The 26,713-nt window shown below is 56.1% G+C and overlaps 3 protein-coding genes across 9 annotated transcripts; 1 reads left to right on the plus strand and 2 right to left on the minus strand.

The window, feature by feature from the left end:
- Positions 1–115: 115 nt before the first annotated feature.
- RHOC (ras homolog family member C) lies at positions 116–6,399 on the minus strand. Its single transcript, XM_027597268.2, has 5 exons — positions 6,271–6,399; positions 2,700–2,863; positions 2,054–2,174; positions 1,600–1,730; positions 116–767 (listed from the first exon to the last, which is right to left on the minus strand). The coding sequence occupies exons 2-5, from the start codon at positions 2,853–2,855 to the stop codon at positions 594–596; spliced, it is 582 nt and encodes a 193-aa protein (XP_027453069.1). The 5' UTR covers positions 2,856–2,863; positions 6,271–6,399; the 3' UTR covers positions 116–593.
- Positions 6,400–6,516: 117 nt separating this feature from the next.
- TAFA3 (TAFA chemokine like family member 3) lies at positions 6,517–24,193 on the plus strand. 3 transcript variants are annotated; one of them, XM_027597249.2, is made up of 7 exons: positions 6,517–6,776; positions 18,422–18,479; positions 19,277–19,628; positions 19,751–19,866; positions 20,536–20,685; positions 21,522–21,646; positions 22,768–24,193. In XM_027597249.2, the coding sequence occupies exons 3-7, from the start codon at positions 19,441–19,443 to the stop codon at positions 22,777–22,779; spliced, it is 591 nt and encodes a 196-aa protein (XP_027453050.1). In that variant the 5' UTR covers positions 6,517–6,776; positions 18,422–18,479; positions 19,277–19,440; the 3' UTR covers positions 22,780–24,193. The 3 variants fall into 3 exon arrangements, with proteins under 3 accessions (XP_027453050.1, XP_027453060.1, XP_027453068.1); XM_027597259.2 differs by lacking the exon at positions 19,277–19,628; XM_027597267.2 differs by lacking the exons at positions 18,422–18,479; positions 19,277–19,628.
- PPM1J (protein phosphatase, Mg2+/Mn2+ dependent 1J) lies at positions 9,035–14,469 on the minus strand. Of its 5 annotated transcripts, XM_027597174.2 has the most exons (11): positions 14,146–14,469; positions 12,663–12,777; positions 12,033–12,143; positions 11,856–11,915; positions 11,466–11,578; positions 11,111–11,195; positions 10,422–10,540; positions 10,150–10,213; positions 9,890–9,997; positions 9,624–9,775; positions 9,035–9,479 (listed from the first exon to the last, which is right to left on the minus strand). In XM_027597174.2, exons 1-11 carry the CDS (start codon positions 14,463–14,465, stop codon positions 9,332–9,334), a joined length of 1,395 nt encoding a protein of 464 aa, XP_027452975.2. In that variant the 5' UTR covers positions 14,466–14,469; the 3' UTR covers positions 9,035–9,331. The 5 variants fall into 5 exon arrangements, with proteins under 5 accessions (XP_027452975.2, XP_027452963.2, XP_027452969.2 ...); XM_027597162.2 differs by having other exon boundaries at positions 11,856–12,143; XM_027597168.2 differs by lacking the exon at positions 9,890–9,997 and having other exon boundaries at positions 11,856–12,143.
- Positions 24,194–26,713: the final 2,520 nt, after the last annotated feature.

The raw sequence follows: 26,713 nt of genomic DNA on the forward strand, positions 1-26,713 counted from the left end.
TCCTGCCTTTGCAGACTGAGGACCAGCCTGGCAATCAGCTTGGGAGAGATGGGACTCTAGGCTCACGGCCAAGACAGGGACCAGGAGAGAAAGACAGGAAGCTGCCGCACATATGTTGGGGCCTGTGGCCTTTATTCGTGCCCCCCACCAAGTAGAGCCAGAGACAAGGTCCCTGTCCAGAGACGCCAGGGACCCGGGGCTTGGGGTTACACCCTCCCAGTCCCCTACCCCAGATACTCCTGTGAGCCAGAAGTGTGTAAAGTGCTGGTGTGTGATGATCCTCTGGGGAAGGCCTAAGGTATCGAGAGCCCCACCCCTGGACTGAGGCAGCAGCAGGAGGGACTCTGTTCTGGAAGGGCAGGAATTTGCCCTAGGTACCCAGAGTGTGGGGAGGGAGGGCCGGCCTACCACCACCACCACCACCACCACCTTGGGGGCTGGTGGCGCTGGGGAAACTCAGATGCAGTCCTGGGCTGGAGGGAGCTGAAAAGGGAGGCTTCCACGAGGAGCCCTGAGAGGGTGGGGCCAGGAGGTGGGCAGCTTCTGCACCCCTGGGAAGGGAAGGGGGGGGAATAGGGGAGGCCTGGGTGGTCTCAGAGAATGGGACAACCCCTCCGGCGCTTATTCTTGCGAACCTGGAGGCCGGCCCGAGTGGCCATCTCGAATACCTCCCTCACCCCCTCCTTGGTCTTGGCCGAGCACTCGAGGTAGCCAAAGGCACTGATCCGGTTTGCCATGTCCCGGCCCTCCTCAGATCGCACGGGTTCCTGAGAAGACAGAAGGCCAGAGGTCAAAGGACGCCACTGGCTAAGTGTACCTCTCCCCACTTTACCTGTAAAGTGTAACTAGAACAAATAATCTCCTCCAGCCCTCACCCCACAGAGCACCCAAGCCCCAGCCACCCTGGGCAGTTTCTAGGCCAGGACCCGAGCCACTAACATTTACATTAAAAATTGTCTCCATTGGCCCCATATCCATGGTACACCCTCCTCTGGCCCGAACAGTATCCAGCGCCTCCTAACCAACCGCCCCCACCTCTGTTCTCACGTTTCCAATCCAGGCTCTAGGCCTGCCAAAGGAATTTCTCTAACATACATGTGTGACCCAGCTTAAAACTCTGCCATAATTATCCTTCCAGGATAGTCTGTATTCCTCATCCTGGCAACTTCATATAGACTCTAGTCCTCTGGCCAGAGAGCCACTTAACCAGGTAAGCCAGGGCCCTCACTCCATGGGCTTTCCAACCATTTCCAATGCCCATACCTCCCCAGGTGTACCCTGATGGCTCAGCCTGCACACCCCGAGCAGAACACCTATTGTCAGAAGCTGTCTATGAGGACAGGGGTACTCTTTAATAGTCCCAACCCAAACCGAATGGACAACAGATGAAGACATTAAAATGCCAGGTGACCTTGGACAAGTCACTCCGTTCCCTGACAATTTCATCAGGACCTGAGACTGAAGACCCTGCTGGGGTTCTTCCTCACCAGGGAGGAGGAGGCAAACCTGACCACCTCACAAGGGGAGGTCAGCTGGAGAGTAGGCCCTACAAGGGTCATCAGCCCCTCCAGGGGCTCCTGGCCTGGCCACCCCACCCACCTGCTTCATCTTGGCCAGCTCTCTCCTGGTGTGCTCATCCTGTCTCAGATCCTTCTTATTCCCCACCAGGATGATGGGCACGTTGGGGCAGAAGTGCTTCACCTCCGGGGTCCACTTCTCAGGAATGTTTTCTGCACAGATGTGTCCCAACAGGTGTCGGTGCCTCCACTTAGGCTAGAAAGCTCCCTCCCCCACCCCCAGGGCCCCCTTCTCTCCCCACAGCAGTGTTAGAGGCTCTTGGGCACAACAGTCCCTTTCACAGCTCAGAGCCCACCCCCCACAGTACCCCCACCCACCAAGCCCTCCCAAGGGCCAGCGTCCTCCCAGCGCAGGAGGCTGACAGCACCCCATCTCTGAAGGTGGCTGAAATGAGCCAAGATGACAGCTACCTCGGGTTGGTTGATTCCAAGGGCTTCTCAGTGCCCTTCCTCCAACGCCCTCACCCCCACCTCACCCAGGCTGTCGGGGCTGTCGATGGAGAAGCACATGAGGATGACGTCAGTGTCCGGATAGGAGAGAGGCCGCAGGCGATCATAGTCTTCCTGCCCGGCTGTGTCCCACAGAGCCAGCTCCACCTGACGCACAGGGCCAGTGAGCAGCTGCCTGAGGGCCCCAGTTCCACCCCTCCCCTGCCACCCAGAGGTCCTCTGAAACCACTGGTCCTTTAGGTTCACTCAACATCTCTCTCCTGAGCACTTGCTCTGTGCCAGGGACAATGCGAGTCACCGTCACACAACGTAAATAAGGTGAGTTTCTAGAAATCCTGAGACGGGTCTTGGATCTTTATGTAGTTTAGGAGCACCATGATTTGATTTTAAGTCACAAAGACCTTTGAAGGAAGCCTTACCCTTATCCCCGTTTTGCAGTCGGAGGGACTTAAGCTCAGAGGCAAAAGGACGGGGCCCAGATTACAGAGTCAGGGCATAGAGAACCAGGAGGTGTATCTAGATTTCCTAAAACTACAATTTCACTTCCTAACTTGTACTGGTTCCAGCAGGGGGAGAGGAGCAGGGAGTGGATGTATGGTGAGGAAGGACAGCCAAGGTCCATGGTGACAGGGCGGGGTTCCCAGGGGAGACAGGAAGGGCCTTGGCCTTCACCTGTTTGCCATCCACCTCTATGTCTGCAATGTAGTTCTCAAAGACAGTGGGAACGTAGACTTCGGGGAACTGATCCTTGCTGAAGACGATGAGGAGGCAGGTCTTCCCACAGGCCCCATCCCCCACAATCACAAGCTTCTTTCTGATCGCAGCCATGGCCGGGGCTGACAAAAAAAAGGCAGGGTGGATTTTGGGAAAAGCCAGGAAATCCAAAACCATTTCTCTGGGGCCCCCAAGACCTGGAAACTTGAGGCCTCCAGCAAAGAGAGGGAAAGGGGCTTGCTCAGGCATGTTTTTGCCAAGAACCAATTGTTCAGACAACTGAGCTGTCCCCCTGGGGAGATGAGAATATGGAGACAGGTCTCCCTAGACAGATTAGAATACAGAGGCGGAAGGCGGAGGAACCACCCACCTGGGAACCACCAGCTGTGGGATCCTGGACACTTAGAGGGGTGCTCGGGGATTAGGGACATGCCCGGAAGAGCCAGCTTTAATCTGCTATATATACCAGGGCTTCAAGTCAGACTTGATGCGTTACCAGGATTTTGATACTTTTAAAGTTTCATAATCCCTAGGGTCCAATCAAGAACACACTGTCCCTCACTCAGGACAAGTCATGCCTGCCCAGTCACAAGCGAGGAGTCCCTCTCCCACAGGCTGGCAGAAGCACCCCAAGGTGACGGGTGGGTAAGGGAAACCGGGCTGAGCATTTTGACAAAAATCATCTCCCTCAGGCCCCAGAAGCCTGCAAAGGTGGATGGTGTGCTTCCCATTTTGACACACTGGGAAAGTGAGGCTCAGTAAGGTTACGACGTGTGTTCGGAGTTGTGGCAGGGATGGCATTCAAGGCAGGGCTGTGTGAGACTCTGGGGTCTGTTGCCTTTTCTATCTATCTCCCCAGAGATGGGAAAAAGAGTAGAGGCAGGGAAACCCAGACAGAGGGCAGTGGTAGCAGCTAACCGGCTTCCCCGGCCCACCCCAAACCTGTCCCCAAAGCCAGCCCCAAGTCACACAAAGGAGGCTCAGTCCCGGCAGTGCCCACAGCCCACATTCGGGCAGTCTGCCCTCCTCCCCCCTTCCTCCTGGGCCTGGCAGCAACACTGGGTCACTCTGCCCCAGGCAGGGGACAATGACCACACTGTAGGGAACCACACATCCACCACAGCAGAGTGACTGAGAATAATCCACTAGGGAGTCCCCTCCACCCACCCCCTGGAGCAGCCCCCTCCTCCCCTCTCCGTCCAGCTCACCCCAAGGCCCTGCCCACCCCTCCCTGTGACTCAGGGCGAGGAGTCAGCTTCCTGAGGTTTCCATAGGTCCCCGGCCCCCAACACACCCGAGCAAGCATCTGCACAGTTCATCACACCCACCCAGCCTCCCTGCCCCTGAGCCGAGCCTCACTTCCTCCCTCCCTGGGGAGAGGAGCTGCCCTCCGGCCGGCTGAGGTTCCCAAGCCTCCAGCCTTGGAGGAAGAGAGGGCGGGCTCCAGAGCCGATATACCGTCGAGGCTGTTGGGAAGGGGGAGGGGGCTAGAGCCCGAGCTGGGAGGAGCTCCCAAAAAAGAGCTGAACAAGGGCCAGTAGCCTCACCAACCAGGCAGGGAGTAGTTAAGAGCGGAGGGGATGGTAACCTGATCTCTGCCCTAAACCTGGCTTTTTCTCTCAGTCCCACATCCTGTCAAACTGGGCTGAACTCTTGTACTCCCCACAGACCACCACCACCCCACAGCCCTGGCTTGGTCTGCCTTTCAGGAAAGCGAATGCTCCAAGCCCAAAGCTAGTTCTCTTCAACGGTGGGATCCTGGGTGGCCTGCCTCCTCTGCACGCACACACACACACACACACACACACACACACACACACACACACACACACACACACACACACACACACACACACACACACACACACACACGGCACAAAACACACACACACACGGCACAAAACACACACACACACGGCACAAAACACACACACACACGGCACAAAACCGGGAGGAGAGGAAGTGGATATGAGTCAGAGAGAATTTATAGGAGTTGAGAGGACACGGCCACACTCTCCCTACCACAAAAGGGGCTCTCTCCCTGGTACCCCGAGAGACAGGCAAGAAGGCATTCACCATGCCAGCAGATCCCCTTCAAAAAGGGGGTACTCCCTGGAGATTCTGCCCCGGTGATCAGCACCCCCCACTCCCGCTAGTCCCATCAAAAAGGGGGTACTCCCTGGAGATTCTGCCCCGGTGATCAGCTCCCCCCCCACTCCCGCTAGTCCCATCGGTCCAGCTAGTTCCATTGGTCCAGCTAGTTCCATTGGTCCAGCTGGGCGAAAACAGGCTGGGGTAGCCCCGCCTGGGATGGGCAGTGGTGATGAAGGGCAGTCACCCCCACGGTGAGTACCAGCTGCTAAGGTGTGAGCATGCCACTGGCCTCGGGCAGCAGGGCAGTCTAGGTGGCACCAGATGGTGGGAGCACAGACAGAATTCAGGGGCAAGGACATGCATTAAGTGACCTGGAGCCCCCAGCTCAATGAGAAGACTTTCCCTTCGGGCTCTCATTGGGCAAGAAGAGCAGCTGGCCTAGGCCAGGCCAGGACACTAGGCCCAAGGCCAACATGGCAAGAAAAACAGCTCCCTGTGAGGGGCAGACCCAGAAGAACTGCCCCACTGACCCTAAGAGGGGCACCCGAACCCTGACACACAGGCTGGAATGGAGCCCGACGTTCCTGGGGTCTTTAGGCAGACAAGACATCCCACCCTCTCTCCCCTCAAGCATTCGCTAGATTTCCAGACGACCCGGGGTGGGCTGTACCCTGCAGGCCAGCCCTGAGGGCTAGGGGAGGAATCGGATACCACCTCAACTTTAAAATCAGAAGTGAGCATAGGACTCAGCCTCAGACCCTCCCAGCCCAAAGCCCCAGGATAATCTTTAGCCAGGTTTGCGGGGTGCAAGGGAGGGAGGGGTCTGGAGGGGAGGAGATTCTTGCACACATAAAAAGGAGCTAGACCCTTCCCAATCTCCCCTACCTCCCGCCCTAGGTACACTCCAGGAACCGTCTAGGGAGGCGTCCAGACCTCTGGGAGCAGTGGCAGCCCCCCCTGGTCACACCACGCCCCTGTTCCCGCCATTCCACCGGTCCGGCCTGGGAGAATTCCCACCTCCAGGCGGATTCTTGCCCGGACTCACACCCCGGCCCAGGTCCACATCGGGCCACCCGGCCGGGGAGCCAGAGCGGCTGGACTGGGGCTCCCTCGCGGAGACCCTAAGTTGCCTCCTGGCTTCTCGCCCGGCGGGTAAGGTTCCGGGAAGCCGGGAGGGGAAGGGCAGGGACCCAGGCTCGGACACAGAAGGCGAGAGGCCCCGCGGGGCAGTTCCCGGAGTGGGGTGGGGGACAGCCCTCGCCGCGGCCCGGGGAGGGGCCAGCCGGGCCGACCCCAGCACAGCCCGGCGCGCTCTGGCCGAAGCCCCCTCCCCGCCAGGCGCCCCGAGCTCCGGCCAAGCGGAGGAGGGCGAAAGTGCTCTCGCGGGGACGAGTTCCCGCGACGCCCCGCCACCCCGGCCCCCGGCCCCGAGTACCTTCCGCTCCGCTGCCTCCAGCTGCGCGGCCAGTGCCGGAGGCTGAGACTGACCCGGGGGCCCGGGCCCCGCCCCGTCCTCCTTCAGCGCCGCGGCGGGGCGGGGCGGGACCCGCAGGGGGAGGGACCGGCCGGAGCAGGGGGGCGGGGGGAGGGACCGGCCGGGGCAGAGGGGCGAGGGGGCGGCCCTTGGCTCCGCCTGCCCACTGCCCTGCCTGGGGCCACCGCGCTTGCCCCTGCTGCTGGCGGGGGGGTCGAGGGTGGGATCCCTGGCCGGTCGGGGAGTGGGCGGCGGGCGGCACCCCTGGAGGACTCAGCCTCTGCCCCGCCTTCCAGCCCCCAGGGGCGGACCCGCGTCGGGAAAGTTGTGAGGCGCTCGGGGTGCGGTCGGGAAAGGGCCGCTGCTGCCCTCCCGTGGCCAAGCGGCCACGCGCGCCTACACCCCCTGGGACCTCGCGGGAGGGGGCTGCGGAAGACGGCCGCCCCCAGCTAGTAGAATCCTGCCGCGTAAGTACTGCCCAACCTCACGCCCCGGCCTTGAGGACTTTTCGGGTCCCATGAGACCCAGGCCAGCTTTCCACTTGCCAGTTCCCTTCCCCCTGCCTGGAATTTCCTTGAGTCCAATTACTGCGTACCCCTCAGAGGGCACTCCTGGAGGCTTTTCCTGATCCCCAGCTGGGAAGTCAACTTCCATCCCCAGTGCGTTATTTCGGTGCCGCTAGGGCCAAGTATCCCTTGGCCCGGGTCTGATACGTCACATCGGGTATTTACCTACCCGTGTATCTCTGTTAAGGTGGATAAGGATGGAGGTTGAAGACGTCTACCAACTTCATTAGTTTGTGACCTGTTTGCTACATAGTTCAGCCCTTTTATTTTTTATTTTTTTTAAAGATTTTTATTTTTATTATTTATTTGAGAGAGTGAGAATGAGAGAGAGAGAGAGAGAGAGAGAGAGTACATGAGAGGGGGGAGGGTCAGAGGGAGAAGCAGGCTCCCCGTGGAGCAGGGAGCCCGATGCGGGACTCGATTCCGGGACTCCGGGATCATGACCTGAGCCGAAAGCAGTCGCTCAACCAACTGAGCCACCCAGGCGCCCAGTTCAGCCCTTTTAGTACTCATCACGGATCTTGGGGTTAAGCATACCCATCTCCTTTTGCCTGTAAGGAAACTGAGGCTCAGAGAAGTTAAGTGGCTTGCCCAAATCTTTGTGATTTGTATGGAACAGAGAGTTCAGACAGTCAGGCCCGTCTGGCTCCAGAGTTGGTGCTCGCTCCCTGCTGTCCTTTATCCCCCTCCCACCTGTCGCTCCCCACTGCCTAGCATGCTGTGTGGCACATACGTTTTTCAAGAAATATTCTCTGAGTGAATGAACGTCAGAAGTCATGTAGATTTTAAAGCTCTGAAGTGCAGCCCACACATTTGATAAATGAGTAAGCTGAGGTCCAGAGAAGTTTGGCGCCCAGGCCTCTTCACCCACTCAATAAACATACACTGCAGATTGATTTCGGTCTTCAAAGAACTTAACGGTCCAAATTCAAACACAAACAACTTAAAGATAGCAAGTTATTGAATCTTTATTGCATGCACCTGGCTCTACATACGGACATGAACTACTTTAGTCCTTAAAACAACTCTGTGAGGTAGCACTGTTACTTCCATTTTGCTGAGAAGCAAATTGAGGCTGAGAGAGGTTGCAGAGCTAGTGGTGGGTTTGGCACCAGGACCTGGATAGGAGGACTCTAGAGCTTCTGCCCTTAACTGCTACTCCAGGTAGACAGTTATATATACAGGAGGCAGGGGTTGTACTGGGGGCACGCAAGGGCTATGGGGTACCCAGCCCTGAAGAACAAGTCAAGTTTTCCAGATAAGGTGATGAGTAGATGTTAAATGGGTTGGAGCCACAATAGGCCCAAAGAGTTATGGAACCCCCAGGAGAGTGGGGGTGGGGCTGAAAGATAGGGCTAGGGAAGGACACGGTGGCCAGATCACGAATGTCCTTGTCTGCCACACTCAAGAGTTGAGTGTTGATTTTGGTCTAGGTGCAGTAGGGAACCACTGAAATGTTCTCTCAAGGGAATAACCAACTTGGATTCAGCCTGTGGAAAGGTTACATTCAGGGATACAGGGCCATGACCTGGAGACAGAGTTAAAAGCCTAATGTAGTAGTAACAGTAGGGGTGCGCATAGGTGGACAAATAGGAAATATATTTTGCGATATATATATATATATATATATATATATCGACAGCACATAGTGATTGATTTACTTGCTGGGGAAGAGCCAGAAGCAAAGGTGACCAATGCTAAGATTTCTAACTTGGGCTGATGTGCTGATGATACCCATGGACATGATGAACCAGGAGAAGGCACACGTTTGTAGGGAAATGGTGGATTCCATTTGAAGTACGTTGAGTTGAAATGCCCGTGGGATGTCTAGATGTTCAGGAGACAGCTAGGACATGTGGGCCTAAAGCTCAGGAAGGATCTGGGGGAAATACTGACTTGGAAAACGCCAGCAGGTAGATGAAGCCATGGAAGTGGATGAGAGCACATGGAGTGGGACGAGCAGAGGGCGAGGATGGAAACTGGGAGCACCACATTTTTAGGACTGCTTTGCTGTTCTTTCCACCACCTGAAAGAGCCTTTTGGTTTCTAATCAAAGTAAATAAAGGCACACATTTTTTTTTTAAAAGATTTTATTTATTTATTTGACAGAGAGAGACACAGGGAGAGAGGGAACACAAGCAGGGGGAGTGGCAGAGGGAGAAGCAGGCTCCCCGCGGAGCAGGGAGCCCGATGCGGGGCTCGATCCCAGGACCCTGGGATCATGACCTGAGCCGAAGGCAGACACTTAACAACTGAGCCACCCAGGCGCCCCATGACACACATTTTTATCCATCTGGTTTATTTGCCACTAGCTATTAATTTTGGATCTAACTGACACCCCTTCTTCAGTTGCATTACCACTAAAGGAGGTCAGGGAGACAAGTTCAGAGTTTGGGTCAGCGGAGGGTAAGCATGGAGAGGCCAGGAGGGTCGTGGGAGGGGTGGGGCTGAGCCCCTCAGGAGTAACTGCCTGGCCCCCCTAGGGGGATGACGAAGACCGAGATGTCATCCCCGGAACCCAGCTTGTTGTTGGGGAGACGCCAGCCACGGTCCCGGGGGATGCCCCGGGCCCCCAGGACCAGAGCTTGGGCCAGAGCTGTGTACCTGCCAGAAGCACACATGCACATTCATGTTCCAACATGTACATGGGAAGAGCGATACACAGGCCCTCATGTGGGTCCCCCAGCATTGCTTCCCTTTGTCCCTACCTTCCCCACTGTCACCCCCCCACCGCCATACAAGCCCTACCTGCTGGCGTCATTGGGCTCATAGGCTGACAGCACCCTGTCCACAGTGGCAGCTACCTCACAGTCACTGGTCACATCCCACAGTCCATCTGTTCCCAGGACTAGCACGTCATCTGGACAGTGCTCGTACTGCGTCAGGTCATACACTCGCACCTGGCGGGGAGAAGAGAGTGGAGAAGGAGCTGGGGGACAAAGGGACCCTGGGAGAAAGCCAGCCCGGGGCCCCTAGAGGGAAGGTATAGTTGAGGAAGCCCCCATACGGCTCACCTCAGGGAAGCAGGAGAGGAAGGGCTTGATGGGCAGAGTGGAGCTGCAGACCTTGAGGTTGTGGTCTCCCAAGCCCCGGGTCACCCCAATGGTGGCCATCACTCGAGCCTAAAGGGAATGGGTATGGGTGCTGCCACGGCCCTCTCCCAGCCTCTGAAGCTGTGGGCCCTCCCACCCCTGCCCTGGGGTAGAACCTCCACCTCCCTAGACAAGTTGTGGTGGGTCCTCCTGCCCTCTCCCACCTCTGCCGTGGAGTTTACCTTTTTGCCCTCCCCACAGACCAGAGGAAACCTGAGATCCTCCAGCTCGATCTTTTTGTAGGCCCTGGGGAGGGGGGAGTAGAGGAGGCATCACCCAGGCATCAAAGCCCCTCTCCCTGAGGAGCCATGCTCCTCACACAAACCCCTAAGAAGGACCACATCCCCCCCCAACCCCCAGACTGGCCCCGCCTCCAGCTTCCACCTTGCTGCTGGTGGTGAGGGACTGGTTGTGTTGCCATGGGAACGGGCCCCAGCTCGGAAGGAAGTGTTACCAGCCGGTCATGTTCTGGTCCCGGTACAGCATCCTCTGCCCCAGCTCCTTGGGCTGAATTCTGCGGGGGAACTCAAGGTGGGTGAATTCACCACCTAGCAGCTCTGGTTTCAGGAAGCCCTGCGGTTGGGAGTGGCCGGACAGAGCAGAGGGCCAGGGGGGCATTAGGCTTAGAGCACACCCTGCCGTATAGATGAGGTTAATTACAGCAGGGCCTTAAATGGGGTTTCTTTACCATGTGCCATGCACTGTTCTAATACAAATAATGTATATGAACTCGCCTAACCTCACGACAACCCTTAAGGCAGGAGCTACTGATGCAACTTAAGGGAACCATCTGCACATCAATGAGCAAAGGACTCGAACCAGGATTCAATCCCAGGCAGTCCAGCTCCGGAGTCAGTACTTTAAAGCACTAAACCATACTGCCTCTCAGGGGCCTTGGCTACTTCCTTTCCCCGCCTCTGATTTCACTTCCTTCCCCAGCGGGGGCCACAGTGGGAGCCCTGGAGTAGCCCACGTTCCTTCCTGCTACGCACTCCACCAGCTCAGCCATCGCTGCCGAGCAGGGCGGCCTTCCCAGTGAGCAGCCAGTAAGGAGCGGTCCGGGTGGTGAGGGTGGGGCCACAGGCCACAGAGAGCCACAAGAGTCAACAAAGAATGGGAGCAGGGAGGTTAATTCCTACTTACAAGCAGCTGAAGACGCTGGCGCTCAGTCTCCGGGGTGAACTCCCGGGACATTGGAATGATTTCACCATTCCGGACAATGATGGCTCTGCCCAGAGAAAGAAAAGGTTTGGGCTGGGCTCTCCTCAGCCCCCTTGTGGAGAATTCCAGAAAGACCAGGCCTTCCCCACAATGACCCTTGGGGTTCCTCACCCAGACCCCCATCTTTCCTCCCCTCGTGGCTATTTCAGGCCATCCCTTATGTCTGTGAGCGCTCCTGACACCATCCCTCCCTTCGGTTTTTGATTTGTAACACCCACCACCTCATTCTCTTCTATTCCCCCATCCCAGAGGGTGACCCCCTGCCCCCTCCCCATACCTGCTGTCCCCTGCATTGGCCACATACACCTTGCCTAGCAAGTAGACCACAACCAGTGCACAGCAGCCCCCCTCCACTTGGTGGCCACGCCGCTCCCGGGCCATCTGCTCATCCTGCCATGTGAGGAAGGGTCAGAGGGGGTGAATGAAGAACAGGTTCCAGGCACACAACCACTGCCCCCATCCGCAGAAATAAACTGGCCCGGCCAAGCCACACTGGAGGAAGGCAGACATGGGTATAACTCCCCCTTCCCTCCCCTCTGAACCAAACTCTGCTCAGGCCCTCAAAGGTGTTGTGGGTACTCAGGGCCCCTTAGGCCACTTGATTCCCATACAGAGTTGACCCGTACCAGTTGACTAGCAGGCTCCTGCCTGGGGACCACCCACTCACCATGAACTGGAAGGCATTCTCTATGGCCCCCACTACCAGGCTCTCATGGGTCACTTCCTTCTGTGAAGAACAGCAGGACTGAGGACCAACCAAGTGAGAAGCATCAGAGGAACCTGGGGCTCCTGGGGTAGACGGAAGGCAGAGGGGAGGTGGCGAGGGGTCCTGGAGTATCTCTACCAGGTCCTTTAGCTGCTCCCGGATGTGGCGATGCAGAAGCCTGGAGGCCATTTCGGCAGCTCCGCCCCCTGCATGCCCATCAAATAGGCCCCAGTAGTAGAAGCAGAGTCCCTGGTGGAGGAAAAGTTGGAGGTGAATGAGGGAGTGTGTGTGTGTGTGTGTGTGTGTGTGTGTGTGTGTGTGTGTGTGTGTGTGTGTGTGTGTGTGTGTGATACAAGGAGAAGAGCAAGACTCTAGGCAACCATACAAACATCAGAGAGGAGGTCAGAGTTTGGTATGAAAGGCAAATTGGATTTATTCACTCATTTACCAAGGGCCTATTATGTGTCAGAAAGTAAAGCATCAAAAAAAGCCAAACTCGGAGGATAAAAGATACAAAAATAAACATTGGCAATGAATTAAATCATCCGTAAGTACAGGAGCACCTGCATTCTAAGTGGTAAGCGGAACATTTATACTGACATTCTAACTGGTCAATGTCAGTTCTGTGCCAGAGGTAGAAGCTCCTGTGCCAGAGGTAGAAAGCTAGTTGAGTGAGGAGTTAGGTCTGAGATTTAAAACTGGATGCCTAGAATCCCCGGGGAGAGGTGTCACCATCTCTGAAGGCGAGGGAAGGGGGTGGGGGCTTACCTGGCCTTGGCTAGGCTCCCTAGGTGCCCCTGAAACACTCCTCCGACCTTCCACATACACCACCTCACAGCAAGCCTGGTCCTCATTGTGCCGGCTTTTGCCAGCGTTGATGACCCTGCCAGGCCAGAGTGACCACATCAGCTTGGACACTAGGCCAGGTCCCGGAATAACCCCCACCTTAGACACACACACCCTCTCTAGCCTGCTGGCCAAACCGAGAAAGGTCATAGCCACCTGGGATCCAGGCCAGAAAGAGGAGAAGGGAAGGGAGGCAGGGCAAGGCACAAGGAGTACTGTCTGGGTGTCAGGGCCCCCCACCTCATAGAAAGACCAGCAGCAGCTCGTTCCTGCCTCAGTTCCCCAGTCCCTGGCAAAGGGGGCACCCCCACAGGCCGCTGGGGAAGAGGCTGGGCAGGGGCAGCAGGAGGTCTTAACTACCCTGCTTGCCAAGACCCTCCATCCCACTCTGAAACCTAATCAATTTTTCTAGTGCCTCCTCCACAGCACCCCACCCTCATGGGCGCACCCACCTTTATCTTAAAATCATCCAGTGAAAGTTTCTGCTGCTTTGGCAGTGCGGAAGCGCTGAGCCCAGATAGGGAAACAGGAATTGAAATAGGGTAGGGTTGGAAGCCCACCTGGACTGCGCAGGAGCCACAGAACCACCAACTCTTCTCAAGCAGAAAGCTAAAGGAACTAGTGGTAGGGCCCGGGGTCTACCAGCCACCACCCTCAGCGGCTTCAGCGCCCCCATCTCCCTCAGTGCTCTACTTTCCCAGTAGATACATTAAAAATACACCCGGCCTGGGGTTCAGCCGGCGGCTCCCCACTACGACCGGGGGTCCACTTCTTTGCCAGGCCAGTGCCATGTCCTCCCTCCGAGAGGCATTCAAAGGGGACCCTCTTGCTTCCCCGGGCGGCCCCCTCCCTCGGCCCTGGGGAAGCCGGAGGCCGCCTGGTGTCGCGGGCTATTTCTGGGTGTGGAGGGGGAGGGGAACGGTAAGAGGGACAGAGAACTGGGGCGCTGGGGTCGGGAAGCCCAGGAGCGAGTCTCTCCAGCCGCCATCTCCTCTATTAAAAGGGCACCCCCCCTCCTTGAAACCCCGCCTCCCTTAGCCATTAAACTGCCGGGGCCCCGACTGAGAACTGGCCAACTCATCCTCCACGGGGCCCTCCACCCTCCGGGCTCTGGAAGGGAACAAGGTCCTGAGGCGGCGCGGGTGAGGGTAGTCAACGAGCTGAAAGGTCCTGAGGAAGACTGCACCGACTTGAGAAAGGGCTTAAGGGCGGCGGGGGGGGGGGGGGGGAGGGGAAGGTGCTGCGGCCCGAAGCCCAAAGGAAAGCAAAGGTCCTGGGAGAAGGGAGCTCCTCGCGCCGAGCACGGCGAGGGGCACGCAGCCCAGCGCCGGGGATGCCCAGCTGGGGAACGGGATGGGGGCTGGGAGGGTCCCGTCCTGCCCAGGGTCTTCCCGGGGGCGCTCACTCGGCGTAGCCCGTGCTCCAGGGCAGGCGACGGCCGGTGTCCGGGGGGCTTTGCACAGCCCGGCCAGCGTGGTCGTCGGCGCGTCGCAGCCCCCCTGGGCTCAGCTGCAGGAAGGTCGGTCGGGAGAAGCTCGCTCGAGCCTCTACTGTCTTCGCGGGCGCTGAGCTCCCAGCCCTCGCCGGAGGGCTCCTGGGCGCTTCTGGAGGAGCGGCGGTCTGAGCCGAGGGCGCGTTGGGCAGATCTGGGGACTTGGGGCGCGGAGGCGGGGCGCCCCCGGAGCTCACCAGGTGCGCCACGGCCGAGCGCACCCGGTTTAGCATGCTGCCTCCCTGCCCCGCCCTCGGCCGTGGCCCCGCCCCGAGGCGGGCCCCGCCCCCTAGGGCGCGCGGTGGGCGGTGCTCGCTCCTGCGGGCTCTTCCCGGCCATTGGCTCTGGGCGGGCAGGGCGGGTCGCTGCAAAACTTCCTCCTGCTCTGGGCCGCCCCCGGCACCGCCCCATCTGCTCGCTGCTCCTTCCCGCCGCGTTCAGGCTTCGCTCCGCCTCAGTTTCTTTGGGGAAGAAGGGTCTGCTGTTGTGGGAAAGGGACCGAGGGAAGCACATCCTATTTCAGCCGTGCTCTAGATGAGACATCAGGTAGACCTTCCCCATTGTGACAGGGGGCGGGGGTGGTGTCTCCTCGCCCTCGGTTCAGCCAGCCTGCCCGGAGGGTGATGGAGCTGGTGACTTCAGAGCGAAACCAGTAGCCTCCGCCACCGCTGGGTGTGAGGCACCTGGTGTGACAACACCTCTGGCTGGGGCTGCTGGAGTGAGAGCGAGGGCGAGGAGCTGGTGCTGGGCGTACTGTGAGGGTGCTAAGGACGCGGGCTGGAGCCGACCGTCCTGAATTAGGGAGCCGGAGGTAAGTTCTTGGGCTCCTGACGGCGCTGTTCCCCATCGATGACCACCTCTAGATCTGGGAGAGCGATTGCCACTCTGACTCCACTTTCCTTCTCAGGACCCAATTTCCCCCCACATTTAGGCCTCCCCTGACCACAGCAGGGCTAGTTAATAAGGATAACAGCAATAACTTCGGACTTACTATATAGTAGGCCCGCTACAAAGCACTTTCCATATATTAGACCATTTATACCAAACAGCAGCCCTTCGAGGTGGGTTTTATGTTCTTTTTACCGATGACGCGCCTGTCATTTTACAGGACTTGCCGCAAGAGGTCACACAGCCAACTAGAGACTCACACCCGTGCCAGTCCCCAAATGCCCAAACTCCGTTCTGTCTGATAAGCCAAGCTGATTTGTCGGGATCGTGGAGGGGGTGCTAAGGAGGAGGTGAATGGCAGAGAGAAGAGTGGGGGTTCCTCCTCTTTCACCTTCCTCCTCTGAAGGCAGAGGCTGAGCCTGCACGATGAACAAGATCCTTAGGCACCGCCAGGGGGAGACAGAGGCCAGACTAAGCGCTTGCTTGTAAGGGAAAAGTGGTGCTGAGTCCAAAGAGACCTGTTCCTAAGGCAGCTGTCAGGGAATTGATCAGTACATCTCCAGAGACACCTCCTACCCCATGCACTGTCCAAATGGGGACAAGGCCCTGTGGCCCTAATGCAAGTCAGGGTAGCCCTCAGGAATCACTGACACCGAGTTCATGGTTGGGACTCCATCTCTGGGCTCTGTGGGCAGAATGCTCCCTGAACATAACCCTCTCTGTTTCTGAGCTAAAATGTGCCCCCAGAAGGAGTGGCTTTTCTTGCCGCTTCCAAATAAAAATCTCATAATGGTCATTCAGGTCTTTATTTATTTATTTATTTATTTGAGACAGAAAGAGTGAGCATGAGCTGGGGGGGGAGGTGCAGAGGGAGAGGGAGAAGCAGACTCCCCACTGAGCAGAGAGCCCAATGTGGGGCTTGATCCCAGGACCCTGAGATCATGACCTGAGCCAAAGGCAGATGCTTAACCGAATGAGCCACTCAGGTGACCCTTTGTTCAGGTCTTTAGACTTGCTGTAATTATACCTACACTCTGGGCAGAGACAGCCAGAAAAATAGAAGTCATAAGAAAAGAAAAACAAATCAGATCCAAAGGCCCATAGAGTGGCAAAGGCAAACGGAGGTAAAGACCATGCTGCTGCTATGGGCATTTCCCTCTTGTTTAAGAAAAACTGGAACCAGCTCTCAGATAAATGGCATAAACAACAACAGTAAGCCAAGACTGATGAAAAAATTTAACATCCTGGCTATTTTTATTATTCAGTGTTTCTGGGGCAGTTGGCTTACCATTTCTCTGTGTCACCCTGTTCCCTAATACCTGCTCTTCACAGCACCCACCATGATGTGGCTACAAATAGGTCACAGAGCCAGGACAGAAAGATCCCTAGCTCCAGCACCAGATGGTCAGTGGGGATGTCAACAGCAAATAAAAAACAATTTTTAGATTTTATTTGATTTGTATTTAAACTTAAATAACCACATACAACTAGTGGCTATCCTACTGGATAGTGCAGTTCTAGAATCTTCAAGACTCCAAACCCCTGGGGGTCTTGGCAATCCCTCCCCACACGCAGCCCCCTCCCACCCCGGAAGCCACAAGGCGGAGAGTTTTGAGGGACCTCTTTGGGTTAGCCCAGCCTGCACCAGGGAGACGTTCACCCGGACTGCGGACAGCGCGGCGGGACCGGCCGGCGTCTCCTCGCTCTTCTAGCCTCGGCCGCCAGGGGCCGCTGCGCGCGTCTGCGCGTCTACTGCGCGGCGCCCGGAGCTGTCCGGGAGGAGGCGGCGGCGGCTGGCGGAGCGGGGGGACGGCCCCCGGCGACAGGGAGGCGGCGGCGGCTGCGCGCTCCCTGGCCTACCGGCGGGAGCCTCGGAAACACCCCGGCTGAGCCTTGCAGAGCTGGCCGGGCGGGCCAGGAGTTCCCCGTGCCCAGAGCGGAGCCGGGCAAGACGGTGATGCCAGTTTGGCCGAAGTCCCGCCGCGTCAGGGACCCGGCGGCAACTTGGTGGGGGACGCGGGGCTCCTGACTTGACAGCACCCGAGCCGGCTGCTCCCGCCTGAAATCCGCCTTTCGGAGTCTTGGTGCGGGACTCAGAGGCAAGTGGGCACCGCCGTGGGGCAGGTAGATCCTGGGGATGGGGGCTCAGAAATTTGGAGCAGTGAGTGGGCGCTGGTGGAGGCCAGGAGAAGGCAGGGAAACTTAAAGCGTCTCGGGGTCCACATCCTCAACCACCTCCACGCTGGTGTGCTGGCTGCTAACTCAGCCTCCCCATACCTGGCGCCTGGATTTGGGGAAAACAGGCTGGGAAACTGAGGCAGGAGTGTGGAAGCCCAGAACAAACCCCAGAAGCTTCCTTTTCCGCTTCTCCCTGAGGGAGGGAATAGAATGCCAGAGGACTCAGCCCAAAAGCACCCCCCTCATTTTTGGGGGTCTTGGGGTTCATGGGAGAGCTGGGTTGGCGGGTATGGCAGCTCAGAGGGAAAAAGGATGAAGGCTGCCTAAGAGAAGACAAAGCTGTATTTGAAACGATCAAAATGAAGGTTCCTGAAGGGGACAGGGAGAGGAGATACCTACTCAGAAAAGAGATACATCTGGAAGGCTGGGAAGCTCTTGCCCGTGGAACGCTCCCATCTCTGGGATATTGGCACCACTTCCTCCATCTGTCCCCCTAGTCCTCTCTGGGCCCCACCATCCTACCTGCTTCATGCTTCAGCTCCACCTCCCTTTGGAGGCTGAGGGAAGAGAGGTCTTCGGGAGAAATGGAGAAGCTGTTGGGCTAGAGACCGGGAGGCACCCCCTTCTAGCCCTCCGGAATGGAAATGGGGGTGAGGGTGGCAGAATGGAGCCAGCTCTGCTCCAGAACAGGACGCAGGTGCAGTGGGGATAGGAGGTGGAGGCAAAAGGATTCAAGACCTCAGGGTCTTGTCCAGGGGCCCCTTGGAGCAGCATTTTGTCAGATCCTGCTCAGGAATCCTTCCCTGGCCTTCAGCTCCCTCCCAAGGCCAGAACCCTGATAGCGTTGATTACTAGACACCTCCCCACTATCGGCCCTGCTTCACTCCTGGGACAGAGGAATCCTCAGGCTACTCTTCCCGGGCTAGCTGCCCTGTGTGTTCACAGAGTCTGCAAGGCAGAGGAGAGCCTCTGCCTCCCACCCTGCCCCTTGAGGAACAGCTTCAGAATTGGGCTCTACTCCATTGTACCTTTTGTCCTCACCCAGGCCCTCCCTCACCTCCTGCAGGGCCATGGGCTCCCTCTGTCCCTGGCAACCCCCCAAGAATCTTTCCTACTTGTCTAGGTGGGGTGAGTCTGAGGCCTGTGGATGAACAGACAGAAGCTGAAAGATCCCCAAAAAGGTGAGTGAGGAGAAAGCTGAAGGGGAGACAGTTGAGGGCGGGTAGTGGTGACAGAGATCAAGCACCTTATCCAAGGTCCCGGCATTTGGTTTGGTCTCTGGTGTTGCCAGGACTGCTGATGCCTGAGGGACTCCAGCGATGTCCCAAGGGGCCAGTCGTGCAGCAGAGGGGGGTGGTCCAGACTCCTGGTATGCCTGGGCAGCCCCCTGCTGCTTTCTGCCTCTGCTTCCTTGGGACCCCCTCTGTTTCTAGCTCGTGCTCTGGGATAGATGGGAGGCCTGACCCATCAGGGATAGAGGAAGAGAACCGAGGAAAAGCCATAGTAGTGGGGTAGGAATAGGACCGGCTTCTGGGCTCTGGGCTCTGCCACCCATGTGCTCCCTGGCCTGGGGCAGTCGTTTGACTTCTATTAGCCCTGGTGTCGTTTCTTCTTTTCTAAATTTAAATTTGTTGAAATTGAATTGCTATTACATTCCTCCAGTTCAGTTCAACCCTCCTCCCCCCAATAAAAAAGCAACGGGGAGAAAGATTAAGTCTCCCTTCTACCCCCATCTCTGAGTAAACCGTTTCCCCTTCTTGGTGGCAATCAATGTTACTAGGTTTTCTTTGGTACATTTTCCAGAGCTAGCTTATGCATATTAAAGCAACATGTATAATCCCTCCCTTTTACGCATTTTCTACACACCATCCTGCACTTTGTGTTTGTTTGTTTGTTTGTTTTCCCCTTAATGGTGGCTTATCGTTAGAGATCTTTGCACGCCTCAGTACATAAAGCATTTCCTCCTTCTATTTTACAGAGGCCTGGATATAACTGCATTCGTACAGATGCTCCACAGATGTATTTAGCCAGTCCTTTATTGGTGGTTGTTTAAGTTGTCGCCAGGCGTTTTGAGGATCAGTTTGCTCATCCGTGGGTACAAATAATCCCACTTTGTAGGACAGTTGTGAGGGCCGCAAGAGCATGTATGTGATGTGCCTGGGTCAAGTGCTCAACAAATGGGGGTCAGCAGTATTGTTCCTCCCATGGTACAGCCCTCCAAGGGACCGTGTCGGGTTCATCCTTCAAGACGCTCTTAAATGGCATCTCCCCTACAAAGCTGTCTGTGGCTTTCCCGACCGGGCAGTCTCCCAGCTCCCTTTCCCTCCATGGTACTCATCACTTTGTGTGTGCATCCTGCCCGCCTCTGGGCCTCCCAGAGCGCATGGTGCTAGGACTGGGTGCTGGGGAGCTCCTGCTCAGCCTTGAGCCGGCTGTGTGCTTCTCTCGGCAGGATGCGTGAGAGGACCGCTCAGAACTGGAGTACGGGCCACTGGCTGCTGGTACTTTCCCTGGCCTTCCTGTGGACCCACCTTGCCTCGGCTTCCTTGCAGCCGCCAACTCCCACAGGTTTGGGCAAGGAGGCAGAGCCTGGGGGAAGGTTTCCCGGGATGCCGGCAGAGCCGGGCACCACCCCACCCCATTCCACAGCAGGCAGATCTCCAAGGCCAAGTAAAATGCAGATTCTAGGGGTTCTGGCTCCTTCTCTGTTTTTCACCCAGGAAAATCTGCCCCCCTCTGTAATCCCAGCCCAGAGAAGGTGTGGGCAGACCTGTGGCTCACCTTTCCTTCCAGGCCAGAAGGTGTTCTGCAGGGAGAGAGCCCGGGGGTGGAGGCTTAAGTCTAGCCTCCTGGCCTAATTCTGTGGTTTTCCTTCTGGAATGGCTAAAGCCTGTGTAAGCGGATGATCCTCCCCACGCAATGTAAGCCCCCAGGGCCCTTGCCCTCACCCGGAAGAGGCCAGAGGAAGTGGGGCCTGGTGGGGAATTCCACCTTTTTTCTGCCCAAGGGCCAGGCTCTGCCAAAGAGGGATGAGTGTGGTCTCACTGGGGCAGAAGGATCGGGCCGCTGAAGGAGCAGGAGGATTTCGTTTCCTCCTCCTCCCCTGCAATTGGCCATCCTTTGAACACCCCTCCCCTTGGCTGGGAGGAGGGCCCAAGAACAAGCAGGGCAGGTGGGAAGAGAGCAGGGCTGCCGGATGGTGTGGGCTGGGCCCCTGACCTTGTCTGGTCGCTCCAGTCCTGGTGAAACAGGGCACCTGCGAGGTGATTGCTGCTCATCGCTGCTGCAACCGGAACCGCATCGAGGAGCGCTCCCAGACTGTCCAGTGCTCTTGCTTTTCTGGCCAGGTGGCCGGCACCACACGGGCAAAGCCCTCCTGCGTGGACGGTGAGTGAGAGGCCGGGCCCCGGCAGGGAAGGCCCAATCACAGAGATAAGAAGGTCTGTCCAGGCCGCACCATCTGCTCGGGATGCAATTTCATACCAGCCCAGGGCTTTCGGGATCAGTCTCAAATGATGGGTAACCTCTGGGGGGAGGAGGGCAGATGGGGACCATCCCCGCTTCATAGATAAGGAGAGGCCCTGATCTGCGCCTGCCCTCCCCTTATCTGCACTCCCTGCCTAGCGCTAGACATTCTGTCCCTCGAATCTTCTCTCCCAAACCTGGCGTCAGGCGTTGACCTCTTCATCTCCTGCTCCTCCACCAGCCTCTTACACGCACCCGCCTCTCATTCTTCGGTGACCTTGACGTGGACACACACGTGTCACTCACACCCACCCCTCTCCCACGATCCCACCCATGCTCATGAGCTCACACTCACGTGGCAGGACTATAAACGTGCCGGCGTGTGCTCACACGCATGCCTGCTCTGCACTCCTGGTCTGGGGTGCGCACTTGCTCACATGCACCAGGTGGGAATGTTGAAGACCATATCTCTCTGCTGACCGGAGGGCTCCTTGGAGAACTTGCCCTGCCTTCTCCCCGTGCTGTCTATGGTGACATACAGGGATCAGTGGGATCGAATGTGATAAGGTGTGTGCCCCAGCCTCAGCCCGAGTGCTGCCTTTCTGGGCAGCCAGGAGTCAGGGAAGACAGGGGAACGCAGGACCCAAAGCCAGCAGTGTGCAAACTCGCCCTTCATTCTGCATGGACTTCCTGCCCTTGACTGCACTCTGTCCTCGAGGACAGCTTAGAGCTGCCCTCACTGCCCCCTGCTCCCACAGCCTCCATTGTCCTGCAGAAGTGGTGGTGTCAGATGGAGCCCTGCCTGCCAGGGGAGGAGTGCAAAGTGCTCCCGGATCTGTCAGGATGGAGCTGCAGCAGCGGACACAAAGTCAAAACCACCAAGGTATCCGGGGATGGCCACTCCAACCCACCCTACTCTTCCCCCTTCACGTGGGGTGGGACAGAGGGAGGCAAAGGAGCCGGGGGTCTAGGAGATCCATGTCCCAAGGTGAGATCTATGAACTACGTGGGCACATGCCTGGCTGGACAGTCCCTCTGGACTGTCTCCACTGTGGGGACCGGAGTTAGGGCCTCAGGATTTGAAATCTGATGTGTCCTGGGCTAATCCCTGATGCTCCATATGCCTTGGTTTCCTCTTCTCCCTAGGGTGAGTTTGTCTCCCAGGTCCATAAGAACAAGGTAGAGAATTAGGAAATGGTCCAGATAATCTGGAGGGGCATCTGTGGGGGGGGCGGGGGGGGCCACTCTGCCCACCCACCCCTGCTGCAGACCCTGCCCCAACCCCCAGGATTAACTCCCTACAGTTCACACCCATCTTCCACTCATTTTATTATCTCATTTCGATGGCACCCAAGAGGATTATTACTTTCTTGGTTCGCTGCCTGCCCCAGGGAACAAGGGGTAATTAAAATTTTATCAAACTCATTAGCAATTGCATGTGTGTCATAGCTAATCAGTGGCATGACTCTGCCATCACCCTTTGTACAGAGGAGTGACACTTGGGGCAAGGCAGAACTCTGCCTTCTGCCCTCCCTTCCCACCACCACACAGAGCAAACAAGCAGACACATAAACAGAGAAGAAAAGGCAGCCTTCAGGGCTCTGAAGAGAGCCACATATTTGGAGAGCACAGAACAGAAGGAGTTCAGCAAGAAAAAGTGGAGCTTCCTATCTGCAAGCAGGCAAGGGAGACAGCCATTCTGAGTGTGGTTAAGACCAGAAGACAGTGAGACCCACCACAGGGCTTGTAACATCTGTCACTGTTTTATAGGTTTGGGTTGGTCGCCCATAGATCGCTGCGCTTGCAGTTTGGGTTGCCACTCTGAAGCAAGCAGTGGTGAGGTGTGCTTGATTTACATTTGTGTAGGCCAAGCCAGCCATGCTCTCCCAGTCTGCACTGCTTTAGGGCTAAGGGATCAGCATCAATGAGCTTCATATGACCTATATCTCCTGGGGAGTCTTGGGCAGTCCCTTCTCCAGCCTTCCTCCATTGCCTGCTCTCTAGGTTACACGATAGTTCTTGGGGTCACGGCCTGGACAGGACAGCTTGACTGAGCCATGGACTGAAGAATGGTATTGTTATCAGCCAACAAAAGTGGAGATTCACTTACCTGGACACACGCCCTGTGCCAAGTGCAGAATCACTCTTTCCAGGGGCATTTCAATTGAGTTGCTCAGCAGATAAGGACAGATCTCCGGCCACACACCTAGTGTTGTGCTGGGTTCTCCTGGGGGACCCAGAAGAAGGTCAAGATACAATTCCTGCCCTTGAGGAATGTCCAGTCAAGTTGGAGAGTTGTTGAAAGATGATTGAGCTAATCGACGTTAAAGGTACAGGACTCTGTACAGCTTCTGGACCATACGCTGCGGGCATGTTGGGGGTGCAAGGGTGAGACTCCCACAGCCCTTCAGCCACCCCCTCACCACAAGGCACGAAGACAAGATGTCATGTTCACCACCTGCCACTTCCCTCCCTCATGTCAGTCTGAACACCCAGCAAGCTGCCAACATGTTGAAGGAAATCCTCGCCTCCATGAGAGACCAGCTGTATCTCATTTGCTTGGGACTCTGTTGACTTGGGGAAGGAAAGCCGACGTGAAGCCAGACAACTTTCCAGCAAAGCTCTGCGGAGATGTGGCTTAGTTTGGGCTGTTCATTGGGGATGGGATGGATAGGACCTTAAAATCGCCCCCATCCAAGGACCTCAGGTTTTTGTTTATTTGCTTATTTTAACAGATGAGGAAGCTGAGTCCCAAAGAGGTAAGATGACTTGCCCAAGATCTTCCAGTTTGGGCTTCCAAATCTCTAAGGCCTTTGGCTTAACCTGGATACGGGATTCAACTGGGGCCTTCCGTATCATTTGTAGCTCAAGAACAGGAACCTGCAAAGGACTGGCAGGGTAGCAGCAACATTTCTCTTGGGAGACTCTAGAACAGGTCCCTGTTACCCAAAGTAATCCAGAATACTCATAGGCCAGCATGTGGGACCACTGGATCTCTACTCTGCCCTCAGCCCCCCAAATTACTACCAGGCCCCATGACAGCCAGAGATCATTCACCCCAGTTACACCCGGGGTGCTCTGAGCTGGCAGCTCCATTGTGTCTAGTCTGACACATCCTTTCCCGAGTGCTTAAGCTGAATGGAACGCGCAGAAGCTCTGGCTCCAAGAGAGACTCTGGGTGGAGTCCAGGGCTGGTCACAGTCCTCTCCCTTCCAAGGCCCTGCTGGGCAGTAGGGGAGGCCTTGCAGGGCTGGATGGAGCCTCTGTCCAGGATTGAGGGTTGGCAGAGTCAGACCGACACAGGCTTCAGGGACTCAGAGACAGGGGCCGGTTGGATATCTCATCAGTAAAAGAATTATAGGCTCAGTGACTGCTAGGATCAGCTGGGATCAGCTGGGATCACAGGGTGTGTGTGGAGGGTGTGGAGCTTGAAGCGGGGTGGGGGGGCGTTGGGGGGCGGGGGGGGGGTTGGGGGGGGGCGGGGGGGCGGGCGGGCGGGGTCAGTAGAGACCAACCAGGACAATGCTGAATTCTGACCCCCCCCACCCCCCCATGATTGGGCTGAGGCTGAATCTCAGCCCCTCCCTGCTTCTTTCTCCTCTTCCCCAAGCAGCAGAACCAAGACTGTTAACCGCACTCGAGGGTTTTTCTTCTTGTTTTTGTTTAGTTCTGGTTTGGGTAATGGGGTGGAAAATGATGCCAGCTTCTCACTCGATTGTAAATATCAGAACTCTGCCAACTTTGAATCTCTGCACATAGTGGCGTCAGGGAGTGGGGGAGTCAGAGGTTGTCATCTCTTCCTTTAAGACTGGGGAATGGACAAAGGGGGTTGGCAAACTTTCTGGAAAGGGCCAGGTAGCAATTATTTTAGGCTTTACAGGCCATATATAGTCTCTGACATGTTTTTCTTTGTTGTTGTGTGTTTTATTTGTTTTTTTTTTTTTTTTTTAAAGCCTTTTAAAACTGTAACAACCATTCTTAGCTCCAGGGCTGTACAAAACCAGACCCCAGGCTGTTTTTGGAAGGTTGCCAGTCCCAGTGAACCTTTGAAGGCAGGCCTTCTATGCAGCTTGGGGCTGCCTCCCAGCCTCCTGGCCTGCCTTTGGTGCAGTGGGAACCTGAGTGTGAGGGTGGGGTTGGGTTTTGTTTTCCTTCTAATGCTCCTTGAGAATTTGGTGAGTGAATAATTTAGGCTACAAATGAGGCGGCTTTAGCAGAGTCAGACAAGAAAGGCCTGCTCTCCTGGAGGCCAGGATGTTGTGGGCTTCTCCACTCCCTCCCCATCCCTTGAGACTGAGCAGGGGGAGGGTGCCAGCCCCCTGCCCATCTGCTGCATCCACAAGCCACTGGGCTATGAGCTAGGGGAGCCTGAGAGAGTGGGGATGATGCTGTATAAATTCCCCCCACGGCCCCCCACCTCAGCTGCCAACCACCACCAGCCCCTGCCTCAGCCAGAGTCCTGGTTCCCTGATCCTCCCTGAGGTCTCTCACCTCTGCTTGCAGAGAAAGCCTCTTTCCTCTGGCACATGCTGGAATTTGCCTCCGTTTCCTTATGACCTCCTCATACGTTTATTTGGTGGGCTTTGAGAGGTGTCCTTTATGTGGCCAGGAGAGCTCCATACAACACAGGGGTGTCTGGTGGAGAAGAGAAAGCCTCCTACCTCCAACTGTAGCTCCCTAGGGTTCTGTTTCCAACAAGTCAATATTTGTGCCCATTTTGTAGCTACTTCAGTGGCAGTTTAGGAACGCAAATTAATTTTCCTGGAGCATAGGGGTCCTGGAGTCATTTGTCAGTGGGCTGGGTTCTCAGATTCTCTCAGGTTAGCTGGTATCCCCACCCCCTCAGCTGTGAAGGTTGCCAAGTATCAGAGATCCTGTGGTTAATTTCTGTGACCTCCTGGCAGTTTCATTAAGGTCTGTGAGTGACACTATAATTAATGGCCCCTGACAGTTGCCTCAAGTTGAGGCTGCAGCTTCCTAAAATCACAAGCTTAGAGCTAGAAGGGATTTAAGAGATCAGTTAGCCAACTCTCTCATTTGACAGATGAGGAAAGGGAAGCTCAGAGAGGTTAGGTGATTGGCTCAAAGTCACACAGCAAGGTGGTGGTATGTCCGGTGATCCAGATGAGTGTTCTTTGCTGTACATTGCCTCTGTACTCCAATACAGATGAGGAACCTGAAATGAAACCAGGATTTTTAGCAAGGATGGATGTGAAAGAGTCTCATTCTAAAATCTACAAACCCTGTGGGTGCAAGGGGACAGAATGAAGAAGAATGGGAAGCATTTAGAGATATATATGCAGAAAGAGAAAAATAAAGACAAAAAGGAGGGACTGAGAAAACTCGTTCAGAAGAACATCAAAATACCTAAGCACAGCACAAAATAATTAGAAGAAAACTGATGCCACACCCAAAACAGTGGATTTTGTCCTTTCTGAAGGAGGTAGAATGGAGCCCGTATCAACGTTTGGAAGACCTGCGAAGCCAGTTTTGATGGCTTCTGTCTTCTTTAGATTCTAGTGTGGGGGGTCGGCAAACTAAGGCCCATGGGCTGAATCTGGCCCACTGACTGTTTTTGCAAATAAAGTTTTATTGGAACATAACTGTACTCATTGGTTTGTTATTATCTAGGTCTACTTCCCTGCTGGGACAGCAGTTCAGTCACTGCAAAGAGACCATAAGGCCCACAGGCCTAAAATATTTACTATCAGACCCTTTCTAGAAAACTTTTGCCAATCCCTGCCCTCATGTTTAAATTGAACCTTTCTCAGTATGTGCCTACAATCTGGAAAATGATGACTCGACGCTGTATTTCTGGGTTTGGAATTTCTTGGAGGCTGTGCCTGTGTCCCCTATAATCCTTTCCAGTGCCACTTGTGGGAACTAACAACCAAAGGAATGAAGACACAAAGACTAGGAGGCCAAGAGAAAGGCTTGAAGCAGATAAATG

This window comes from Zalophus californianus, chromosome 4 (genome assembly GCF_009762305.2).
Source record: "Zalophus californianus isolate mZalCal1 chromosome 4, mZalCal1.pri.v2, whole genome shotgun sequence".
In the NCBI taxonomy this organism is placed as follows: domain Eukaryota; kingdom Metazoa; phylum Chordata; class Mammalia; order Carnivora; family Otariidae; genus Zalophus; species Zalophus californianus.

Bases quoted from the DNA above. Each gene is read 5' to 3' on its own strand.
- RHOC (XM_027597268.2), bottom strand. From the start codon at position 2,855: ATGGCTGCGATCAGAAAGAAGCTTGTGATTGTGGGGGATGGGGCCTGT. The intron at 2,175-2,699 runs GTGAAGGCCAAG...CCTGTGCGTCAG, and splicing joins TAGAGGTGGATGGCAAACAG to GTGGAGCTGGCTCTGTGGGA. The intron at 768-1,599 runs GTGGGTGGGGTG...CTGTCTTCTCAG, and splicing joins AGCTGGCCAAGATGAAGCAG to GAACCCGTGCGATCTGAGGA.
- PPM1J (XM_027597162.2), bottom strand. From the start codon at position 14,465: ATGCTAAACCGGGTGCGCTCGGCCGTGGCGCACCTGGTGAGCTCCGGG. The intron at 11,196-11,465 runs GTATGGGGAGGG...TTCTCTGGGCAG, and splicing joins GCCAATGCAGGGGACAGCAG to AGCCATCATTGTCCGGAATG. The intron at 9,776-9,889 runs GTGAGCCGTATG...TCTCCCCGCCAG, and splicing joins TCCTCTCCTGCTTCCCTGAG to GTGCGAGTGTATGACCTGAC.
- TAFA3 (XM_027597249.2), top strand. From the start codon at position 19,441: ATGTATGTGATGTGCCTGGGTCAAGTGCTCAACAAATGGGGGTCAGCA. The intron at 19,867-20,535 runs GTTTGGGCAAGG...TGGTCGCTCCAG, and splicing joins GCAGCCGCCAACTCCCACAG to TCCTGGTGAAACAGGGCACC. The intron at 20,686-21,521 runs GTGAGTGAGAGG...CTGCTCCCACAG, and splicing joins AAAGCCCTCCTGCGTGGACG to CCTCCATTGTCCTGCAGAAG.